Source organism: Engystomops pustulosus, chromosome 10 (genome assembly GCF_040894005.1).
Source record: "Engystomops pustulosus chromosome 10, aEngPut4.maternal, whole genome shotgun sequence".
Lineage (NCBI taxonomy): Eukaryota > Metazoa > Chordata > Amphibia > Anura > Leptodactylidae > Engystomops > Engystomops pustulosus.
This window is the reverse complement of record NC_092420.1, coordinates 28854416-28878404: the sequence shown is the minus strand read 5'-3', so window position 1 is coordinate 28878404 and position 23989 is coordinate 28854416. Positions and strand designations below refer to the sequence as shown.

Sequence of the window (23989 nt, the reverse complement as noted above, 5' to 3'; positions counted from 1 at the left end):
AATAATCTTCTGTTGCAACAGGATCTGTTATTAATGAAATACCACATGATACGTTGATCAATATTTACAGTAATGAATATACATTTTAGTGTTATGTTCTATATGTTTTGTGATGGATAGCAGTGCATCAGTCATCCAATTGGTTTTTGGTCAGGGAATGTATCCGGCATGCATCAATTAAATACAGCATCGTAAAATTCATTTTGGGAGAGACTAATTTCCCTGCAGTGCAGCCTCCTCCCTGCTCACCCTGCTATCCTTTGATGCCTAAGCACTGCAATACAGGGGCTGCTAGAGCCTCCAAAAATCCAAGAATGCCAACACCTTTCCTCATAGATGGAGAGGCCCAGATATGTGGGTCACAAAATGATCATCTTTTTAAGACAATATTGCAAAATTTGCGGTATTGTGCCAAAAAAAAACGATACCCTATTGGGAAGATTTAATCAGTCACATCCATGCCAGGCGGCAGACAGTAGAGTGGGCTGTACCTGCACACTATCTGTAGCCTATTGCCATGGAATTTGTGCAGGTTATAGTGCAATTCTATGCCAGGCAGGACCAAATCAGAGGCAAGTTAGGGATTTATCTATATCTCATGAATTTCACAATGACAAATTGTCCATAAAATGAAAGATATGGGATGATTAGGAGAATCTTGCCAGATTTTTGGCTACATTATGAGCTACCAAAAAGGAAAAAAAACCTTATATTCATATATTTATATGTTTGATTATCGATTCATTAGCTATCAAGACCCTTTATTTTGTTATTGTCACTACTGGATAAGGACCCTAAAAAGTCAAACAAGGCTGACCTGTGCCGATTCTACCCAATGGGAAGACTATTCATTTAATAGCAAAAAAGCTGTAGGTTTGTTGTTGAACTTATTACCAATGAAGGGTATTAATGCTACACTGAATGTAGTAAAGCAGTGATGGCTAACCTATGGCACTGGTGCCAGAGGTGGCACTCGGAGCCCTTTCTGTTGGCACTCAGGCCATCACCAGAGATGACTCCAGGTATCTTCCTGAAGTCCCAGACAGCCCAGGACTTGCTGTGCACAGAGGTATTTTAAAGTGACAGCTCTACCTGGGACTATTTTCTGCTTTATTGGTGTCCTCAGGTGCCGGTATCAATGAAAACTGTGACAGAGAAGGGAGTATAAATCACAAATTTAATTTCTGTGCTGGCACTTTGCGATAAATAAGCGGGTCTTTGTTGTAGTTTGGGCACTCGGCCTCTAAAAGGTTCGCCATCACTGTAGTAAAGTATTGGTTCAGGTGTAGTACCCATGTATAACAGCAGGTGTCACTGTAGCAAGGTGCAAAATCCCAAACCTCTGTACGTTTTAGTACCCCTGCAGTGGAAGTAAAGTACAGAAAATTGCCCTTAGATATTCTTGTATTAATCTGTAAGATTTCCTCAGATATTTCTTACCTTTTCTCCTATAAGTACATGTGTACTTTAATGTACGCTGCATTGTTATTGCACTATGGAAAAAATCTCCCTATAATCCCTATTGATGAAGCAAACTTCTCAGTAACCCCAGTACACCCGCCTTGTAGAGAAGCTAAGGATTACTGGCGAAAAAAAAAATCTAATTATTTTTCCGTTCATGATTATCTCATAAAATTATGATTCGGCCCGCAGCCAAAACGTGTAAACAATTAAAAGTAGAGTGCTTATTTGTGCGGTGATAATAAAGCACTCCATGAATAACGTAAGCGGTGCGATGAGATGCTGTACATGGGGCTGGGAACGCTGAAGATGTTTTTGGCAGAGACAGTCTCCTCTCGGTACGTGATTAGCGCAATATCTATCGCTTTGTTCTGCTGCATCTCGGAGTCTGACAGCGCAGAACAGTTTATCAGCCGCCCCTGGAACTGACAAGATATGACGAGATTACAGCTCAGCTCCATTCAGCTCTCACAATGCAGCAGGGTTACAGCAAGTCTTTCAAATTTTTGCTTTGTGTGGAAAGATTGGAACAAGGCGCAATCGGATTTCACATATATTGAAGAATGGTGCACTGAAAGCGTGTCCTGTAACTAGCAGCATCCAGTGATATTGATGTATTTTAGCTATAGTAAATGGGGTTATCACAGTCTGTACTAGTAACATAGAGGGTCCTGGTGCTTGAAGGGGTTGTACCAACTTTTCTTGTTATCTGTTATCATAACAAGCTGAATGGTGATTGTCCCTAATGATCATGAGAACAGATACTCCAGCAATACGGAGAAGGGGGATCACATCCCAGCCCATTGAGCATCCTGGCTCTCCATTCAATAGTATTGGTGCTTGACTACCTCTGGTGCTCCCATTACCTGTCTATGAGAGTGTCTCTAAAGCAATCTCTAAAACCTCCATACTATTGAATGTAGCGACAGGACGTGTGCTCCACCCATTAGTGAGAATGGGACTGCTCAAGGTCCAATTCTGCTGATCCGTGGGGTTCTACATCGTCAGATCCCCAGATCAGAAGTTCTGTTATGGACTGATTCACTGAATCAAAGATAGAAAAGGAACACAGGGCGCAAAGACTCAAGTGTAGTTTCACTTGAAAAGATTAAAAGTTAGGGTGCTCGCCTTTAGGTTGTCTTGCTAACAGGGCACATAGTTTTATCGTTATGAAGAGCTCCTTGTGGAAACGCTTGTGGCCACGAGGAGTAAGCGTCCACCGGTTTATCCCGTAGCTAGAAGTATTTCATATTTGCAAGTCGAAGTATTCCAGATCAGAAACTGACAGCTGGGTGTTAACCCTCATCATAGGTGCCTTTGTCAAATGGGTGTGGCATATAGTGATTGGGTAGTAGCATCCTACATAGGGAGTGAGCACCATTGGGATATTCAGCAATGGGGTAAAAATAAAAGGATTTTGCTGTGTAATAATTATCCACAGGGGCACCATACTTTGTGATGGAAGTAAAATAGAATAAAATTAATGGTGTTAAAAGGTTGTACCAAGTATTATTTGCATGGTTATCATTTTAATCGGTGTGGGTTTAATCGGTGCTAGATCACAAAAACTTGACCCCCACGTTTAGGGGGACAGGGGTTCTATTCTCACTAACTAATTATAGTGCAGATTGACAATGGAGGGTGGTCTGAAATTTCAGCGCTCAAGTATCTCACACCCATTCACTGTTTAAGAGAGTTCTGGAGATACCTGAGTGCTGTGCTCAGTTATTTACAGCACTCCAATAGTATTCAATAGAGCAGCAGGACACTTGCCCATCCTGTGCTTCATTCTGTCAATGAGAATGGGACCCCTTGAGTGATCTATCTCATTATGGGTGGGTGTCCCAACAGCAATCAGATTCTTATCTGTATCTTGTGGATAAAAGAGAACAATAAAGCACACTACAGCTTCCTTTACAGAGGGAGTACGTGAACCCCCATTGTTGCGATCCTTGAGGGTCCCAGCGGTCTCAAATAAGGTCTAGCCTTCTATTAACTAATGGGGAATATGGAAATGGGTTTTTACAACCAGACAACTTCATAATATCTGCATATAAATGATTCTAAAATCTAAGTGCCTGTATAAATCGAAATGAAAATGGATCCAAGAAAAGGAGCCAAAGAGCAGGCATCAAAAGCAGGAATAGCTGACGGAGAGACAAAAGCAATGGCCTGATAAAGTCAGAGAAGATGGGTTCAGTAATGCTTGCGCTTAGCAATATGTCCCTGAGTACTTTACAAAGGACCATTTCCATGGAGTAATGACAGTAAAAGCAGATTGTAGAGGGGAATTAGAGAAATGATAGCTCATTATATGTTCAAGTAGCTTAGTTATAAGATGGTGCAGTTACACCCAGTGATGGACAGAAGAATGGAAGGTCTCGAGAGTTATAATGATAGGTCTGACACTAATGAAGACAGGAATGTGCCAATGATGGAGAAATAGCCTGTCTGAGCTGTGTTCTGCTCAAGAATGATAAAGATGTGAGGACATTTGTAAAATCAGAACAGTTTCGTGCAAATCAAGATTAAGTTGCAAACTAGTTTTTTTTAACTAATTGACCATATTTTATAAAAGTACAAGCAGTACCCGGGTTACGTACAAGATAGGTTTGTTCTTAAGTTGCATTTGTATGTAAGTCGAAACTGTATATTTTATTATTGTAGCCCCAGACAAATTTTTTTTTGGTCTCTGTGACAATTGGATTTTGTTGGGTTGTCATAAGAACCAGGATTAACAATAAAGCTTCATTACAGACACTTTTGATAACTGTTATAGCTGATCATTGTAGCCTAAGGATAAAGTACAGTAAATTACTAACATCCAAAGGTCCGTTTGTAACTAGGGGACGAATGTAAGTCCGGTGTTTTTAACTATGGGACTGCCTGTAAAAAATCCCCTTCCACTCAGTCACTACTGATCCAATGATTCCCATATTTGTTTACCATGTTGCACCAACATTCTTATTTGGTTGGTAGGTCTTCCTTTATGGAATTCTTGCCCCCGCTTACCTTGGCCACATTTTTGCTGACTTTAAGCAGAACGGGGATATAATTTCACTTTTCTGGACGCAGGTAGCATTGGCCCTTGATAAAGATATGTCCAGGAGACAGTCAACCGACCGTATAAGGAAGATTTTGTGGTTTGCAAGAGATTCCGATGGTGACAGGTTCCCTTTAATGGGTGTATGGAATAAAATATTGCTGCAGTCCTGGTATAATTGTGTATGACATTGGTGTACCTGGAGATTTTCATAAATTGACTTATATTGAAAAAAAAGAACAAATATAAAACCTTCAGTTACAGTATTTTATTAAACATGTCTCCTTGAAAGATTAATTTATAAAAAAAAAGGCTAAAAGCCTCATTTTATTTCCTCCACTATTATAACTGGAACAATCTGAGCTGACAGTAATATGTAAAGATTTAGTTAAGCGGTACATCCAATTAGAAATAAATTAATCCTACCCTTTTACACTGCCTCAAAAACAATGAAGCTGAGGAAGAAATGTGTAAACTTAGAGGGAATGAAAAAAAAAAGAGGAAAACCTTCATAATTCACTGGCACCAAAAGCAAATAAATGAAAAGCTCAATAACCCCATTAATGTATTTTGTCAGACGAAATTATATTTTGTCATAGCAAGTCCTCAGTGAATATTCCTAACAAATAGGTTTAATTTGTACACATTATGCTGCTAATGATATACTTTATATTTGTATTTCCATTCATTCCATCCAGGATATGATACAGAACTAGTCATGTGCAGCCGAACATCAATGTCTAGTCATTACCAGCCCATCATTGTTAATGTATCTTAACATGGAGCCTGTACCTATGTCCTCAGGAACATGTAAAGCATCTTCAAGTCACAACAACCAAGGTATAGGTTGAAGGGTGCTGGTGGGCAGGGCCGGCGCCAGCACTGGGCATACCTGGGCAAGTGCCTGGGCCTAGAGCTGCTGGGGGGCCCACATAAGGCTATACATAAGAAATCCATAGGAGTGATGGGGGCTGTATCTAATGAATCTATAGGCGGTGATGGGGGCTTTATATAAAATAACAATGAGGAGGCTGTTTGGTATGATAAACTAGGGAATATTTTAAGGAGCACTAGACTGTTTTTGTGCACTGCCCCAACAGAGTGCACCACATTTTCTTTTGTGCACCTTTAACTTAGGGCGTGCAAGACATTTCTGTCGGACTTTGCATATTAAATCTGGTGCAGGGTTTGACTGAGCATGGAACGCACCCTAATTTCTGTTGCATAATGCCTAGTGCGACACAAATGTGGTGCAGACACTTCTTTAATTTTTTAGTGCAAGCAGTTTGCAATAAAAAGAACATGCAAAGTCCGAAAGAAAACTGGGGCTCGGCCCTTAGTAAATTAGCCCCCATGTCTTTTTAGAGGCCATCCTCTGAATGTGGATGTGGAGCCTGAAGATGCTGCATCCCAATGCTGCACATAGGAAATGTATATGGCACAATGCTTCTCAGGAGGGTTTTGCAACACCAAGGAGAGTTTCAGTATCTTTTGGTGATCCATGAGGACTTTCCGAAAACCTCCTGGACGTCCCAGTGGATGTAGCAAGTCTAATAAAGTGTAGTTAAACATCTATATCTGGTATTTATGGCATATTCATAGCAAATGCTATAGATTTGTGATAGATGGTGGTTCCCAGGACCTCTGTTAACAAATTCAAGGATGGGAAAGATGTTGGGACAGATTTGCATCCATTCGCGATCCAGCGGCGCGTTCTCTGCGGTGGATTCGGGACTTCTGGCGATTCACTAAGGAGTTCACGATCCATTGCTGGGTGAATGTAAGCGCGTGTCCAGCGGCATTTTTTTTTTTTTTTAAATGCGGCGGTTTTTCAGAATCCGTCGGGTTTTTGTTCGGCCACGCCCCCCGATTTCCGTCTCGTGCATGCCGGCGGCGATGCACCACAATCCGATCGCGTGCGCCAAAATCCCGGGGCAATTCAGGAAAAATCAACGCAAATCGGAAATATTCGGGTAACACGTCGGGAAAACGTGAATCGGGCCCTTAGTAAATGATCCCCATACTTCATACCCTTCATGCTTCATACACTGTACAAACCCTCTCCATCTTGTCCTTTGAAAACTCTGTTTTTCTATCACAACAAGAAAAGCAAAAGATCTAAAATATATATAAATACATATGGTATATATAAATAAATCCTGAATGATCGGCTTCCTCCATTTTACCACGACTGCTGATTGCCCCCTCAAGCCAAGAGTTGTCAGACTTCTATTCTTTACTGAGACATCACCTGTGACCCAGGGCTAAGATCTGTAATACTAATGTGTTGAAGTGATTTCATTTGCAATGCAAAGCAAAAATGACATCTCAGGATTGCAAATGTCTCCCATTAGTGATAACAGCTTTATTATGTAAACTCTGAAAAGATTTAGTTTGCAATGCACTTAAATAGCTATACCACAAAAAGGTCAATTTACTGTATTCAACAACATCCATGGAAATTATCCATTTATTCATCCTTAAAAATCCATTAATTTAAGTATATAAACTGCACGTGCTGAACTCTGGAAATGATTTCATTCTTAATTACCCGAGTAATCGCTCAGATATCTAAAAGTCATAAAAAGTTGTTTCAGAACGTACACAAAAAGAACAAACAATGATAAGAAACTCTGCAATATATCTTATTACATAAAAATGATTCTTTCACCAGTTTGATGCTACACCCTGTAATTTCCCTGCTCAGAGTGAAGGGTAAAGAAGTTAAATCTATGAAGAGGAGGGGGGAATCTATAAGGAGAGAGAATACAGCTTCTACCCATAGAAATCTATTAAGAGGAGGGGGGAATCTAAAAGGAGAGAGAGATGGAGGAGGAGAGAGATTACAGCTTCTACCCATAGAAATCTATGAAGAGGAGGGGGTAATCTAAAAGGAGAGAGAGATGGAGGAGGAGAGAGATTACAGCTTCTACCCGTAGAAATCTATGAAGAGGTAGAGGAGGGGGGAGAATCTGCTGGAAGAAAGACAGAGAGGCACAGACTTATGGAGACACAGCTGCTGCTTTTAGTAAGTGTTTTGTCTCACCCCAGTCTGGATTCAAAGCATCACTACCAGTGTCCGACTGGCCCACCTGAGTACCAGAGAATCTTGGTGGTCCAAGCTCTAACCAAATACTAGACCCAAGAGGTAGGTGAGAAGGCAAGCCAATTTGGAGGCTATTAGGGTATGATTTTATAAAAGGTGGGCCCCCTTAAAAATGTTATCTAATAGGCCCAAGGAACCTCAGTTCCACACTGATCACTATCAGTACTGCTCAGAGATAAGCATATCCTATGCGTGAGAGACATCGTAGAAGTTAGTCTCCACTCCCACAGCTTAGATAGAACGGAGACTGAGAGAAAGACTCTTCAAAGGAAAATAAATGCTAAAGCATCACCTGAAATTCTAGTTTCGTAGTGACACTTTCCTTAAGCTGCTACTTGTGGAAGTTCCACTTGATTTATTTAGGAATCTACATCTTGAAGTCTTGTTCACATCTTGTGCACACTACAATAATGGATGTATTCATTAAGAAGCGATAAGGTGCTAACTGCTAAGACAAAGATGTAAGCGGAGGACGTGTAAATCCCTCTAGTGTGTACTAGAACCAAGAACCATCTCACCAGTTCTCATCCTTAAAATAACATGCGCCATTAAGAACGATCACCCCTGGTATTTATTAATAGGTTGAGGCGTCTTCTAAACAAGTTCTGATTTCTCTTTCCTTCTCATTATGTAGTTATTACCCACGGACCTCCTTGGAAACCAGGAGCAGTTTATCTACAGAACCACTAAGGTACTGTGAAATACATTGTATCACCCGGGCAGATTCCCCTTATCTGCTCAGCATGAGTCATCTGCTGGACCTGTCCATTCTCATATACCTCGCCTGTCTTATTACTTTACCTTCCTGTAAGTGTTACCTAGCGAGGTCCATTACTTCTCCTCAGGAATTTAGGATAGACCTTCTTTACAAAGGAAGACATTCAACATCATCGTCTGGTGATCCGTACAATAGATCATCAGTACTGCTGGGGGAAACATTTTTTTTTCATACAAACTGGGTTATTACAGGCGTTGTGTTATTGCCGGTACATTGCACAATGCAATATAGTGATACAAGACCTCAATCTGCCAGATTTGCACACATTTTAACCCCTTACCGACATGTGACGTAGTATTACGGGGTATGGAGAGGGTTCACGGGCTGAGTCCTCTTTATACAAGGTGGGCGTTTACTACACTATTTTGCAGCAAACACCCACTGGCAACAACCGCGGTCGCTGCTGGCACCGGTCGCAGGTGTAAACCATGCAAACGCCTCTTGCAAAGCTGCCAGAGGCTTTTAAATCCAGGTGGCCCGTGGGCGCCGCCGTCTTGAATCCGATTGTAATGAATACTGTGCAAAAATGTCATATACTGTGATACAGTAGTATTGCAGTATATGGTAGGAACAATCAGACAATCTAGGGTTAATGTACCCTAGAGGGTCTAAGAATTCGCAACAACAAAAAAAATTAAAAGTAAAAAAAAATTAAATAAAAAATTTAAATCACCCCCCTTTCCCTAGAACTGATATAAATATAAATAAACAGTACAAATCATAAACATGTTAGGTATCGCCACATCCCAAAATGTCCGATCTATCAAAATATAATAATGGTTACTCCCGGCGTTTAACCCTGTAACAGAAAATTGCGCCAAATGTCGAAAATCCCCCTTTATCGTACAGTCCTACAATTTGTAGCAGTGAAAACGTCATCAAAAGTCGCAAAAAATGACAGCTCCATACACGAAAGTATGAAAAAAGATGGCAAAATTGAGAATTTTTTTGTACAGGAGGTTTTAATTTTTGTAAATTTATAAAAACAAAATAAAATCTATACAAATTTAGTATCCCTGTGATCATACCGACCCAAAGAATGAAGTAGACATGTCTTCTGGGGTGCACAGTAAAAGCCGTAAGATTCAATCCCACAAAAATATGGCGCAAACACGGTTTTTCACCATTTGCGCTCAGTAATCTTTGTGCGATATATAAAAAAAGAATTATTATTATTATTTTCACTGTAATTAATTTTTTTTCCTGCTTCCCAGTACATGGTATGGAATATTAAATACCATCACTATGAAGTGCAATTTGTTACGCACAAAAAAAGCCCTCACACAGTTCTTTACATGGAAAAATGTATGGATTTTTGGGGAGTGGGAGTGGTCAGATCTTATCAATCCATAAAGGGGGAGTAGTACAGCACAGGGGAGGTAACAATCACATCAGAGCATCCAGGTCAGGAATATGGTAACAGCACTGCCCCTGGTACATACTACCAGAGACTTGCCCTTTCACCCCAAATATAGCTCCCACCCTTACAAGGCGGTCCCAGGCTATCCCTATTACAATTGGAAGCACTAATTCCATATTACTACAGTCCCTAGTTTATCATGTCTTATTTTGATGGTAGATTTCCTTAAAAGGACTTCTACCATCAGGATAATGGATTATAAACCAAGTACATTTATATGCGTGTGTGTTCCCCCTTTGTCAGGATCTGCTCATCTTTAAGATTTCTATGCCATAGTTTTTCCGAAAAAAGGCTTCAAAATGAGCCTGAGGGGCTCCACGCTCCATAGAAGTTAATGGAGCCTGGAGCCCCTCAGGCTCATTTGCATAATTTTTGAAGCATATTTTCTTCAAAATCGAGGGCATAAGAAGTTAAAAGAAGAGCAGATCCTAATAAAGGGGGAACAGACCAGCATGTCATTATATTTAGTGTATTATCCATGATCCTAATGGTAGATTTCCTTTAAGCAGCCTGGTGTAAGCTCATACCAACTATAAATTATACTACATTGTGCTAAAATGTTTAGTGTATATTTAAAAACGTAATCAATGGCCCCATTTTCAGTCACTGTGCCCATTCCCTGATAAGCCATACTACAAAAAAAATGCCTGTAAACACGGCCAGGTTTTTGTTGCAAATTCAGTCAAAATTGTGTCTACTTTAAAAGGATTCTGTTATTTTGAAAATGCAGTCTTCAAGTAGCATGTTATAGAGCAGAATATGCTATAAGTAGATTGATACATAGTTTTGTAGGTACATATTTAGTATAACATAACCATAACCGCCATTTACACCTTTGCTCTTGTTGGGATGAGAAGTCATTCAGCCTCCTTGACTTTTCAGCAAAAAAAATGTTGAAATTGTGATGGACAAATGACAGATCTGCTCAGCCTCTCCTGCTCTATAAAATGCTGTTTGTAGATAGGACATTGGGTGGATTTATTACGGCTTGTATGCCTGATTATTGGTGTACAAGACGTGATTTAGTAGCAGAGCCAGTAATTGCGACTACTCTACTCTACTATTTGCGGGTTGGGCAGGCGGGGAGGGAGTTGTACCGGGGTGCGGAGTGGTTCGGCACGGGTATAGCATCGGCACTAGCTATATCACAGTTCTACGCTAGGCCGGGTGTTGGAATTGAACTGAGCTGGCCGCATTATGCATCCCACGATTCCGTCCGATATCTATTATGTGCAATCGGCTCATCTTTTCATGTTCTTTAACATGCTGCATGCAGATGGAACAGTATGCACAATCTGCTCAGCTCCCTGTGCTCTATAACATTTTGTCTGCAGGTAGGGCACTATGATTGAGCTGATAAGTTCCCAATCCTGTTCTATATCATGCTGCCTGCAGATAGGACACTATGTACAACCTGCTTTGCTCCTCCTGCTATATAACATGCTGCCTGCAGTTAGGACACTATGTACAATCTGCTCAGCTCCTCCTGCTCTATAACATGGAGTGATAAACAATTTCTCCATTATGACGGAGGGGTAGGTGCCTGCAGGTAGGGCAATATGATCAAGCTGCTACGTTCCTCATCCTGTTCTATAAAATGCTGCCTGTAGATAGGACACTGTGCTCAATCTTCTCAGCTCCTCTTATAACATGCTGCATGTAGATAGGACACTATGTAAGATCTGCTCAGTTCCCCCTGCTCTATAACATGCTGCCTGTAGATAGTACACTATGTACGATCTGCTCAGCTCATCCTGCTCTATAAAATGCTGCCTGTAGATAGTACACTATGTACAATCTGCTCAGCTCCTTCTGCTCTATTACATGCTGCCTGTAGATAGTACACTATGTACGATCTGCTCAGCTCCTCCTGCTCTATAACATGCTGCCTGTAGATAGGACACAATGTACGATCTGCTCAGTTCCTCCTGCTCTACTACATGCTGCTTGTAGATAGGACCTTTAGTACAATCATCTCAGCGCTTCCTGCTCTATAACATACTGCCTGTAGATAGGACACTATATACAATCTGCTCAGCTCCTCCTGCTCTATAACATGCTCCCTGTAGATAACACCCTATGTACAATCAGCCCAGCTCCAGATGCTCTTTAACACACTGCCTGCTGTTCTCCATGTTGCATGTTCCCTTTAACCAAGTAAATCTGCTTTATTGTATTTTTTGCTTTGTTTTGTTTTTGTCTTATCCCAACTTTTTCTATAATAATTCTATATTGTGATTTTATGATATACTTATAATATGCTATTTACTGTAACAGTCTATTATTAACTGCTGATTGTAGCTTTGTGCTCCAAATCAAGGTGACCTCAAGTCTGATGAAAATTCCAAAGGATTATTAATCCATGGTCAGAATAACTGCAAACTGTAGAATTTTAATCCCCAAACCTTTATGTCTATGTGAGAGGTTACCTTCAGAATATAATAGACTGAATAGCTTGATCTTGTACGAAGGTATCCATGCATACATTTTAGTATAGATTTTATTGTATAATTTAAAGAAAAGTACAGGGAAAGGATATATCAGAAATAAACCCTGAAATTCATTCTCAAGGTTTTGTTTGGGTCATGACCATAGCAAACAGCAGTGTTTTTTCGGCTAGGTCTGTGGATCTCCTCTATTAACCCGCGTTCTATTACCCGCCTATTAACTACCATCTACCAAGACTGTCACAAAATACCAACCAAAGATCTGGCCTTCCTAATCTGACTATCTAATCTTAATCTATCTTGACCTGTGATTCCACACTGAGGTGGGGAAGTCAAATAATCATGGACCCAGATAAAGGGGTATTCTCGTCCGGGCATTTGCAATTTATTTAATTCATCTGCCATATTGATACATTTCTTCAATTGGATGCCATTAAAAAAAATGTACCAGTAAATATTGTCTCTTACAAATGAGATTGTTGTCCTTGGATACGACCACGACTACTAGAGTGATTGCACAAGGAAACTAATTGTTTTGCATATGAAATGATCGGGAATTTCTGTGTGTCCCACAGCCTTCCTGTGGTAATAAACCACATCAATAACGTATGTCTGGCCGCTGCTGCCAGAGTGTGGTGGTGGTCGTATCCAGAGGCAGCCATCTTATTTCTAATATTGCCAATGTTGGGGGAAATTATCTTTGCACAGGAAGATACAATTGATTATATGTTTCCATTCAAAGAACTTTATTAAGCAACAGACTGGAATACAGTGACAAAGGCAATACAGTAGTATAGCGATATAGTGCCTTATATAAGAGTGCAATTGATCTTTCTATAAGGCAGATGAACTAAATTAAATGTGAATGCAGAGATAGGAATACCCCTTTAACAATATGAGTAAAATCATTCATATCTCCCAGTTTCGTGCATAGGATATTTGGCCTATGGGGGTGATTATTTGGCAGTTATCGTCCCCATAATAGTTTGGGTTTATTTCCTATGAGGAATCCCAGAATATTCATTTACCAATGTTACCCTTATGTCGAGTTATGTCATATGTTATGTATTACAGGAAGACAAGGGCCTGGTTTAATTAAGCTAAAGTGTTCACACATAAGCGCACTATACATGACAAGCCTGCGCTGCGCTAATGTCAGCTACAATGTTTTACATAATTCAGGCTGCCGGATTCATACTGCACCGAAATGTAATTTGCTTCATCTTGAAGTCTGGAAACGCATGATAAAATGTGTGTCCCTTCTTTCATGCCTCGATGATTATTGCTTTCATTTCCTGTGGCGTCTGGACACTTTTATTAGATCTCACTTCATCATTTGCAGTTGTAGAAATGTTGCAGCATTTTTCACTTGTTACAGTTATATCAGTGCTTAATTCTTCATAAAATAAGAAGCTTGAGTATTGTGTATGGACATACAGATGCAATTAGGGAAAAAGAAGAATATTTCACTTAAAGGGTTTGTCCAGTCACAAATTATATGGAATAACTAGTTTATCGGTTGGGGTCCCAGTGGTCCCCCAAAGAATATGAGAATGGGGTTGGTTGTACCCCCATTGTACCCCAAGTGAATGAAGCAACAAGCACTGTCTTGTGAACTAATGGAAGAAACCATGTACCTCCCTCAGCACCATAGGGATGAAGAGAGCAGCTGGGTGCATGTGTTACCGGCTACTCAGTTCATTTTGCATACACCGGACCCCTGTCCTTGCGATCCTTGCGGGATCCCACCACTAGGACCTCCACCAATCAGCAAGTTATCCCCTAACCTGTGGATCGCTGAAAATTTGATTTTTGAGTGGCTGTACAAACCCTTGAATATTATAAATTACATCGGGAAACAGACTCAAAACTAATACCAGGGCTGTGAAGTCAGAAAGATACATTTTAGATCACAAGTCTACCCAATATTAGGATTATAATGGGGGGTATCCTCACACTACTGTGCTCTTATCTCTCTGCACTAAGCTGCCCCAGTGTTCAAACACTATTTACATAGTGACCAGGATAGTATTCAGGCAAAAACCTGCTACAGATGAGAGGCAGTGGAGCAGCTTAATACACAAAGCTAAGGACAAAGCAGTGTGAGGACACACCCCTGGTACACTCCTTAAAGGAAATCTACCACCAGGATTGTTGATCGTAAACCAAGCAAACTGAGATGCAGATGTGTGCCCACTATGGCATGATCAACATTTCTTTAAGCTTATTATGCCCTGGTTTTGAAAAATATAAGGTTTTTAAAATTATGCAAATGATCCTGAGAGGCTCCAGGCTCCATTAAAACCTATTGAGCTGGGAGTCCCATGGGCTCATTTGCATAGTTTTAAAATCCTTTTTTTAAAAAAAACACTGGGAAATAAGAAGCTAAAAGAAGAGTAGATCCTACCAGTAAAGGCACACAGTGTGCTCCCTGATCCTGGTGGTAGATTTCCTTTAGAGGCTACAATCCTGGAATATACTTCTATTTTTCACAGTTAGACAGCTCTCTGGGGCTGACACCTAACACTGTCTGCAGCTTTGTATGGTCAAAACTGGTGCCAGATTCCAATTAAATGGGAACTACCATATCAGATACATTTGATTACCTGGTCCTTTAAGCTTGTTAATTTTTTTTTTAGATGAACAAGATGTCCTTGTTCTCTAGTATTTCAGTAACATCAAGTAGATATTATATCAACCAAGCAGATTTTAGCTTTTGAAGTAACATAGATGATGTTTTTTTTTTAACTTTCATACAACTCACCAATGTAACATTGTTGATGGTCCAACTAATAATTATTCAGTATCCATGGGACTCTAATTATCCCCTCCCCTGTCCAATGTGATAAGCAGCATCAGCCGTACCTTAAAGGGGTTGTTCACTTTAAGCAGATAATTTGTGCAGATAATACTTTCTCTATCAATTCTTAATGGTTTTCTAAATCTCTTGTTGCTGTCATGTAACAGGAAATTTCATTCATTACTTCCTGTAGATAAACACTGGCCCATGGACATGTGATGTCACACAGGTGCATGGCTCGTTATATCCCTGGTCATGTGATGTCACAGAGGTGCACGGCTTGTCATATCCCTTGTCATGTGATGTCACACAGGTGCACAGTTCGTTATAGCTCTCATCATGTGTTGTCACAGAGGTGCACGGCTCTTTAAATACCCGTGGTCATGTGATGTCACACAGGTGCACGGCTTGTCATATCCCTTGTCATGTGATGTCACACAGGTGCACGGCTCGTTATATCAGAGCTAGTAATCAAAGCTGTGTGATACTATCCTAAATCTTTTCAGAAACAATATCAATTATTTGCTGGTACATCCTTAAAATGGACAACCCCTTTATGGCCATTACCCTATACTTGGGATTGGATATTTTTATGCTTAGCATTTCATTAGAAGGTTGTTGATGAGGGATCATAGTTCTGCTTCACATTTCCATTTAGTATGTAGCACTCGATCCATTCTAACACTATATTCCACACGCTGCCGTGCATCATAATCATCTCATTTATAATCAGGAAAGAAATTCATGAAGACTTAGTGATGGCTTGTGTGGCACCTCCGTGTGAAATTTGCATGTGTAGTGTATATCCACCTGCCATATGTGCTATTAAATTCTGCTTCCAGAGTAAAATCATCTACAATGCAAATTACATCAGAAATAAAGAGCGATAATAGCCAAAAGCAACGAATGCACACGTAAAAATCTGTACAAATGCCAGGTATTATTTCACACTAACAAACACAGTCATCTTGCTTATTAATAAATATAAAGCTTTATTTATATGGCGCCATCATGGTCTGTAGCGCTGTACAGATAATAGGGTACATATAGAAATAAAACAAGACATTACAGAGTAACAACACAATCAGATGAAACACTTGGAGGATGGCCCTGCACACTAGAGCTTACAGTCTATGAGGATGAAGGGGGGACACAAAAGGTGACTTGTATGATGCTCCAGCCATTTTTTAGGGGATAAATTAATTAAATAAATGATACTGAATGAACCGATCACAATCGGCAAAATGCATCCTCGTTTTTCTCTTTGGTTGGTCCATGTGTCATCAGTGCCTAATCAGCTGTCTGGTTGCATGTCTGAAAAAATCTATTGTGTCATTCGTTTTTGCCGATCGTCAAAAAAAAAACCAAGCTAGCAAATTATGTCACTAGACGCATTATAAAAATGGATAAAAGTCTGACTGTGCACCAAAATGCCCCCTTCAGTCCAGAACTTTGTGTTGCGGACACTTTATAAATACATGTAAAAGCAGTTTGCACTGAAATGAATGCGCAAAGTCTAGTGCAGGGGGTTTAATAAATGTGGGCCGCTGTGTGTGAACGTGACCTTAGGGTTGCCACCTTTTTTTATCCAACAAAAGAAGCCCCTTAATATGACAGTTTGTGTATAAAAATATTTAAAAAGAAAATACTATATTACCAGCCAGCACAATGAAATAACCAACATTAAACCTACATGATAGAGGACAGCCTCCATCTGCTAAATTGAGTGTATATGATCATTTTTATCCCATTCAGGTCCTTTTCCGTATTTTTTTCTGTTTCCGTTTGGATTTGCAGCAATCCAAAACCCACAATATTTTTTTATTTTTCAGTTTACAGTTTCTGTTTTGGATGATTTGTTTTCTGCAGGACAGATTTGACTTCCTAGTGGCAGCATTAAATATTCTGTGCAATGCTCCTCGAAATCTGGATCAAAAATTCAACATTCAAGGAAACAGATTTAAAAGAAAACTGGCTTTGTTTTTACAGCTTTCACTGTGCGGTCCAATTGACATATCCGCTACATTCTTTGGTTTAACCACAGCCGTTTAAAGGTTAATACCCAAGATTGGTTCCATCAGTGTAGTAATACAGCAGTCACCCACTCTGTATGCACAGGGCTTAGCCCTTATATAGTATTTGTATTAAGAGGTTAATATGAGTGTCCCCACCCTTCCTGAGTATGGAGGGGCCTCAGTTATCATGTACTGCTGTGGCCCTTTCCACAGATTTACCATAGAAGTGCTGGTAAACTTACCGGGATAGCTGGGTTGGGGGTATATTAATTCACAACAATGTAACTCAAGCCTTCTACATCTGTAAACATAGAAAGAAGTAGAACACAACAAATCAAATAAACAAAGAAAAACTCAAAGAAAAGTATAATAGAAAAAAAGAAGAATTTATTAGAGGATTGCATAATGTTATTCTTTAGTATATAATTATCAGAATGTGCAGATCAAGCCGGGAGAGTTTACCATTCCTTCCAGCGATACAGGTTATTATTAGATCATTCTTGAGGTTAGAAAGATGTTTTTTAGCTGCATATGACTGATTTGGCAAGCTAATGTGTGTGCGCTATATAAGTGGATTGCTGCTAACACCATTTCTCACAGAGACTCTGTCAGCTCTTCTTCCAAGTCTGTTTGAGGACATACCTGTTTTCCCTATGAAACAGGTCCCATTCGCGAGCAATTTTTTTGTCATGGTGCTCAGCATGAATTGTTGCAAGCCAGTCTCTATACAACAGTTTCTACTGATTCAATATACTATGGCTAGTTGCCCAGAGTTTGGTCTGATTTGAGTCCTAGTGCTATCCTGTGTCAAACTTTCATATATGATTTTTGCGGCATTTAGTAACTATCTTGAAACACACGTGTTTCTGACTGCACTAGGATGACATCTGATGCCCCGGTTCTTTTTTAAAGAACCCATTGACTTTAATGGGTAAGTTTTTACACTTGATTCGGATCATAGTAGCCCATGCTGGATGAGATGAGAGGATCAAAGGACTGAAAAAAAAAAACATCGGATTTGTCCATAGAACAGCAGACAATCAATGGGAGTATGTATTAAGGCTTGTACACCAGTTTTCTGGCATACAATCTCTAAAATAATTGATATTATTATGATTATCACTCCTTTTACGCCACCTCCGTGTCAAGTGGAGGGGTGTGAAGAAGATGGCGCACCTGGTGGCGGACAGGCTGACACATTACTGCTCACTTGCTACATCCTGGGATCATTCAGTCCTGAATGGTCACGGCTAGTAGTGCAATGGCGTAGAATTGTACGCTAGTGCAGCCGCCCGCCAGATACATCAGAAGACTTGAGGGGGCGGGGCTTACATGTTACAATAAATGTCCCCCAATGAGTTCTGTCTGTGTTCTGTCCGATGTAGACTCATACAAGATCTACAGGGCTACTTTTGTGTCTCGCTTTGTATATTTCTGGATATTAGGATATATTTATATTGCATATGAAGCATCTTTCATATATTTTTTTATAAGCACCAAAACTTTTACAACTTCATTAAATTACTCCCATTGGCAGCACCCCCGCCTCCTGTTCTATCTATAGAATTTAAAGCCGTGTGATACACATCTAGCAGACAGGGAATCTGTCTTGTAAATCCTCGAACAAAATAGGTAGCAACCCAATATCTCTTTCAAAGACTTTGCTTCATTTTGTCTCGGATCGTGAGATGAAGCTTAATGCTTTTTTATTGAGTTGTTTGAAGGAAATGAGAAATGTTGAAACTCAGCGGCTGCTGCTGACAAAAGTCTCTCATTTGCATTCCCGTGCTGGCAGATTACCGCCAAGTATTAGTGACTGGCAGCTAATTCAGCCGCAGTGTAACAATACCCGTCCTAGACTTCGAAATGTGAAGGAGCCGATAAAGTGCACTCGTTCCTACATGGAAGATTGTGTGGAGTGGAGGCCAAAATTACAGTGCAAGCACGATCAAGGCGGGGGCAGGGGGATCTCTTTAAATCTTTCCATTAAAATAATCAGTGTTTTGCCGCATTTCCCCCCTAATTATATGTGTGCGCTCCATTGCCGGATTTTTGTTGTCATTGCTCCTCCATAGTAATTAGCATCACATATAATCGGAGTAAGGCGCCCATTATATTCTTATGCAAATACAGGCAAATGTGTGTTGGTGTTTATGTGTGTGCCCACGATAGGTTGCAGCATTGAGAACTGCTATAGGTCTCAAAAAGATCTTAATGTGATCAGCTAGGAGCGTTGGATGGTAGCTAAATATCACCATACATAATGTTAGCAGGCCTTTTACACCTAAAAGGAATATTTGCATTGGAATATTATAACCAGTGTCTGTTGGGGATTTCCATATTAATGACCTTTGCTTAGGACAGGTCATCAATAGCAATTATTGATGGGTGTCAAACATTTGGTACAGCCAGTAACTAGCTGATAAAAGGAGATGTGGCGCCAGTTAAACATAGTGGGGCAGATTTATCAAGCTGTCTGAAAGTCAGAATATGTCTAATTGCCCATGGCAACCAATCACAGCTCCCCTTTAAAATATTCATGAGCACTGGTAAAATGAAAGCTGAGCTGTGATTGGTTGCCATGGGCAACTAGAAATATTCTGACTTCCAGACAGCTCGATAAATATGCCCCAGTGGGGCACATTTACTGAGAACGGTGCAAACTGCACTGCACTCTGTGTATAGTGCATGGGGCGCCAGATTTAGGATCTATGGCGCATGTTCTTAATGAATCTGGTGCTCCCTGCACTGCTCCAATAGAGTGCACCAACTTTTTTCTGGTGCACCTTTAACACAGGACTGTCGGACTGTGCTTGTTAAATATGGCACATGGGCTGACTGAGCACTGAAACGCCATCTACACAAATGTGACGCGGGCCTTCTTAAATACATGTGCAAGCCAAAATGACACAACTCCATGTATTGTGTAGTGGCCAAGTTGGGTCATTGTAGTTCAACTTCCATTTAATGAAATGGAAGGTGAGCTGCAGTTACCTGTCTTGGCCACTACACAAAGTTTTGGTTCTATATACTTTTCGTAATACGCACAGTATCAGCGAATTGGTGGGATACTAGTTGTTAGCCCATTGACCTATTCTAAGGATATGTCACCGATGTCAAAATCTTGAAAGCTCCCTTTAAAATATTTAAAAATTGAAAATGGATGATTTTACATTTCGTCAACCCATTTAGTCACATTTAAGGGCCGTGCGCCAGTTTTCTGTCGGACTTTCCACATTTTTTTTAGGTGCAAACCGCTTATACAGGTATTTAAGAAGTGTCCGTGCCACAAATGTGTTATGTGACCCTTTTGTGGCGCATCTGCACTAGACACCATGTGACACAAATTAGGGGGCATTCTGGTGCTCAGTCGGACCGTGCGGAAGATTTAACATGCAAAGTCCAACAGAAGTGTGTAACACTCCCTAAGTCAAAGGTGCACCAAAAGATTGTGGCAGCGCAGGGACCACAGGGACTGCCAGATTCATGAAGAATGTGTGTCAGAAATCCTGAATCTGGCGCACCCTGCATTTAGTGCAGTTTTTACTGTTGTTAGTAAATGTGCACTTCAAACTTCATGTACCATAGGCCATAAGACAACATTCCTGACCCAGGCCACATGACAACTGGCTGGAGTAAGAGCAGTAGGGCACGTCCGCCGCTGGCCAACAAAGATGGGACAGATCAGTAAGAGATTCATCCCTGTGTTTTCTAGTGAATTTCAGCCAGGTTGGGTTGAGATCATGGAGACTGACCAAGGACGGCGGAAGCTTTAGTTATAGTTTATTTCTCTTTTAGGGGAAAGTGTTCCTTTAAATGTCTCTGAAGTCCATTCAGTTGATGACAACAGTTATTTGATGACATACTGTCATCCCATTAATTCATCCTCCTATATCTTCTGTAAACATCTGCAAACACAGTGTAAGAAAGGCAATTTTCTGACCTTTATTCAGTGTAAACTTCTAATCAGTGAATGATAAGAGGAACATTTCATGTATTGTAGCATTATGATTAAATCATCATCGGAACGTGGAATTGTCACAATTAAGGTCCTGATCCTCTCATCCAGAAATATCATCGGTTACAATCTCATTACAGGGAGACCACAGATAATAAAAGAAAGATGTAAATTGCTGGAATGGGCTCAATGGCCTCTAAATTTTATATATTTTATTACCTAACAGTGTATGATCAGTGTATACCTCTTATGTGACATAGTGCACTCCAGTATTAACTCCTGGAAATATATCATAGCACTATGGGACATGATGTACTCCAGTATTAGCTCCTGGAAATATATCATAGCACTATGGGACATGGTGTACTCCAGTATCCACCGCTAGAAATACATCATAGCACTATGGGACATGGTGTACTCCAGTATTAACTCCTGGAAATACATCATAGCACTATGGGATGTGGTGTACTCCAGTATCAGCTCCTGGAAATACATCATAGCACTATGGGATGTGGTGTACTCCAGTATCAGCTCCTGGAAATACACCATAGCACTATGGGGCATGGTGTACTCCAGTATCCACTGCTAGAAATATATCATAGCACTATGGGACATGGTGTACTCCAGTATTAACTCCTGGAAATACATCATAGCACTATGGGATGTGGTGTACTCCAGTATCAGCTCCTGAATATATCATAGCACTATGGGACATTGTGTACTCCAGTATTAACTCTTGGAAATACATCATAGCACTATGGGACATGGTGTACTCCAGTATTAACTCCTGGAAATACATCATAGCACTATTGGACATGGTGTACTCCAGTATTAACTCCTGGAAATACATCATAGCACTATGGGACATGGTGTACTCCAGTATTAACTCCTGGAAATACATCATAGCACTATGGGACATTGTGTACTCCAGTATTAACTCCTGGAAATACATCATAGCACTATGGGACATGGTGTTCTCCAGTATTAACTCCTGGAAATACATCATAGCACTATGGGATGTGGTGTACTCCAGTATCAGCTCCTGGAAATACATCATAGCACTATGGGACATGGTGTACTCCAGTATCCACCGCTAGAAATACATCATAGCACTATTGGACATGTTGTACTCCAGTATCAGCTCTTGGAAATACATCCTAGCAAATAATAAAGCCGCAGAACAGGTTTACCATTCGATATCAACATAAATCAGATGGAGCAGCTAACAGATGGGGCGCTGGGGCTAAAAAAGAATGTGTGCTCTTCAATACTTATATAATGAGAACTTTCCAGTCCTCGCTATGAATGTGTGTGTCCCAGAACACAATTATTACAGAGACCTCTGACCTGTACCACATTTCAGTGTTTGCTCTATGTCAATCAATACAGAAACCTACTTGTATTAATGGCAATCTGGGACAAAGCTAGAAGAGATTTCTAATTGAGAGGTAGATCTCAGAAAGATTGATAGATAAAAATATATCAATGATAGATAGATATGAGATAGATAGCACAATCTTATAGACTCCTAATAAGGAGGGGTGCAGCGCCCCCAAAGGTTCTGGCTTGATCCTCTCGTAGATAAATAAAGTAAAAAGCGGGCAGCACTCCATGGTTCAAATTTCAAAATAAAAGGTGAACTTTATTGAACAAGTGGCGACGTTTCGGTGTGTGACACCTCTGAAACGTCGCCACTTGTTCAATAAAGTTCACCTTTTATTTTGAAATTTGAACCATGGAGTGCTGCCCGCTTTTTACTTTACTTTTTTTACTTTATTTATCTAGATAGATAGATAGATAGATAGATATAGCAGATAGTGGATAAATGATAGATATAGATATTAAATAAATATAGAAGGCACATATATTACATAGTTGGATACATAATGGACAATAGCTCCACTATGCCTATAGCTATACAAATTTTTAATGTTGCTCAGATGCAATTATTCACCGTGGAAATAGGATTTAGTAACACTACTGTGAAGTACTGCACTATACTTACTATTAACTCTATTGATTTGTCTCAGGGATTACAGAAACGGCGGCGACATCTGGAAGTAATAAAGATTTTATTTATGGGTTTGTCATAAACCCAGAAATTGGTGCCCCCTATTTGGAAGGTCATATACATAGGCATCTGTACTGCTGTTATATCAAGTTAATTTGATAAATCACCAATATCAAATTATTTTGTGATCTGACCCATGGCTCTCCAGTAGTAAGTTGTCGATGTCTATGCACATTGGGGCACATTTACTTAGGAAGTTGGACAGTTCACTAAAAGTGCTCTTTCCGTGTACTAAGATCGTGTGCCAGAAATCATGAATCTTGCACTTCCCCGCTCCGGTCCGACAGAGTTCACCATCTTCTTTGTGGTGCACCTTTAACATAGGGTGTGCAATACAATTTGAAAGTAAAATACGGTGCTCAGTCTGGAGCTGTCAGACCAACGTCCCCTAATTTGTGTCACATGGAGGCCAGTGCAGCTGTGCCAAAAAAGGGTCCTGTGCGACACAATCACAGCGCAGACACTTCTTAAATACATGTGCAAGAAATTTTAGCATAGAAGAACGTACACAGTCCGAAAAAAGTGCGGCGCAAAGCCCTTATTTAATGAGCCTCCATTTCCAGTGTAGTTGGTAAGCTAAGTAAGCTCTGATAGTTTTCAAGTGATTAAGAACTACTGTAATGTGCAATAACCAGGTCTGGCCACTACAAGGAAATGGCACCAATCATTCACTAGATGTGCCTCGTGCCTACAGCAATTTATAGTATATCTGTGCCAAAAAGATAGGTATTATTCACTTTATACAGTGAGTTTACTATCTGCAGAGGAGTGTTACTGCATTTAGTATCTTTTTACTGCCCTTTACTTCCACTGGTTGCTCATTTTCATTGCCACTGGCGTTTTATGCATATAGGATAAAACAGACTAAGCACTATCCTATGTACCGTATG

The 23989-nt window shown here is 40.2% G+C and overlaps 1 protein-coding gene across 13 annotated transcripts in view; it reads left to right on the top strand.

Annotated features, from left to right (window-relative positions):
* IQSEC1 (IQ motif and Sec7 domain ArfGEF 1) overlaps positions 1–23989 on the top strand; it is a 411145-nt gene that overhangs the window by 242898 nt on the left and 144258 nt on the right. For 10 of the 13 annotated variants that reach the window (XM_072128363.1, XM_072128362.1, XM_072128365.1 and 7 more), the window contains one exon: positions 8245–8301. The exons of the other annotated variants lie outside the window; for them this stretch is intronic. In XM_072128363.1, coding sequence (XP_071984464.1) covers positions 8245–8301 — 57 coding nt within the window. The remainder of the gene's footprint in view (positions 1–8244; positions 8302–23989) is intronic. 13 annotated transcript variants of the gene reach the window in all.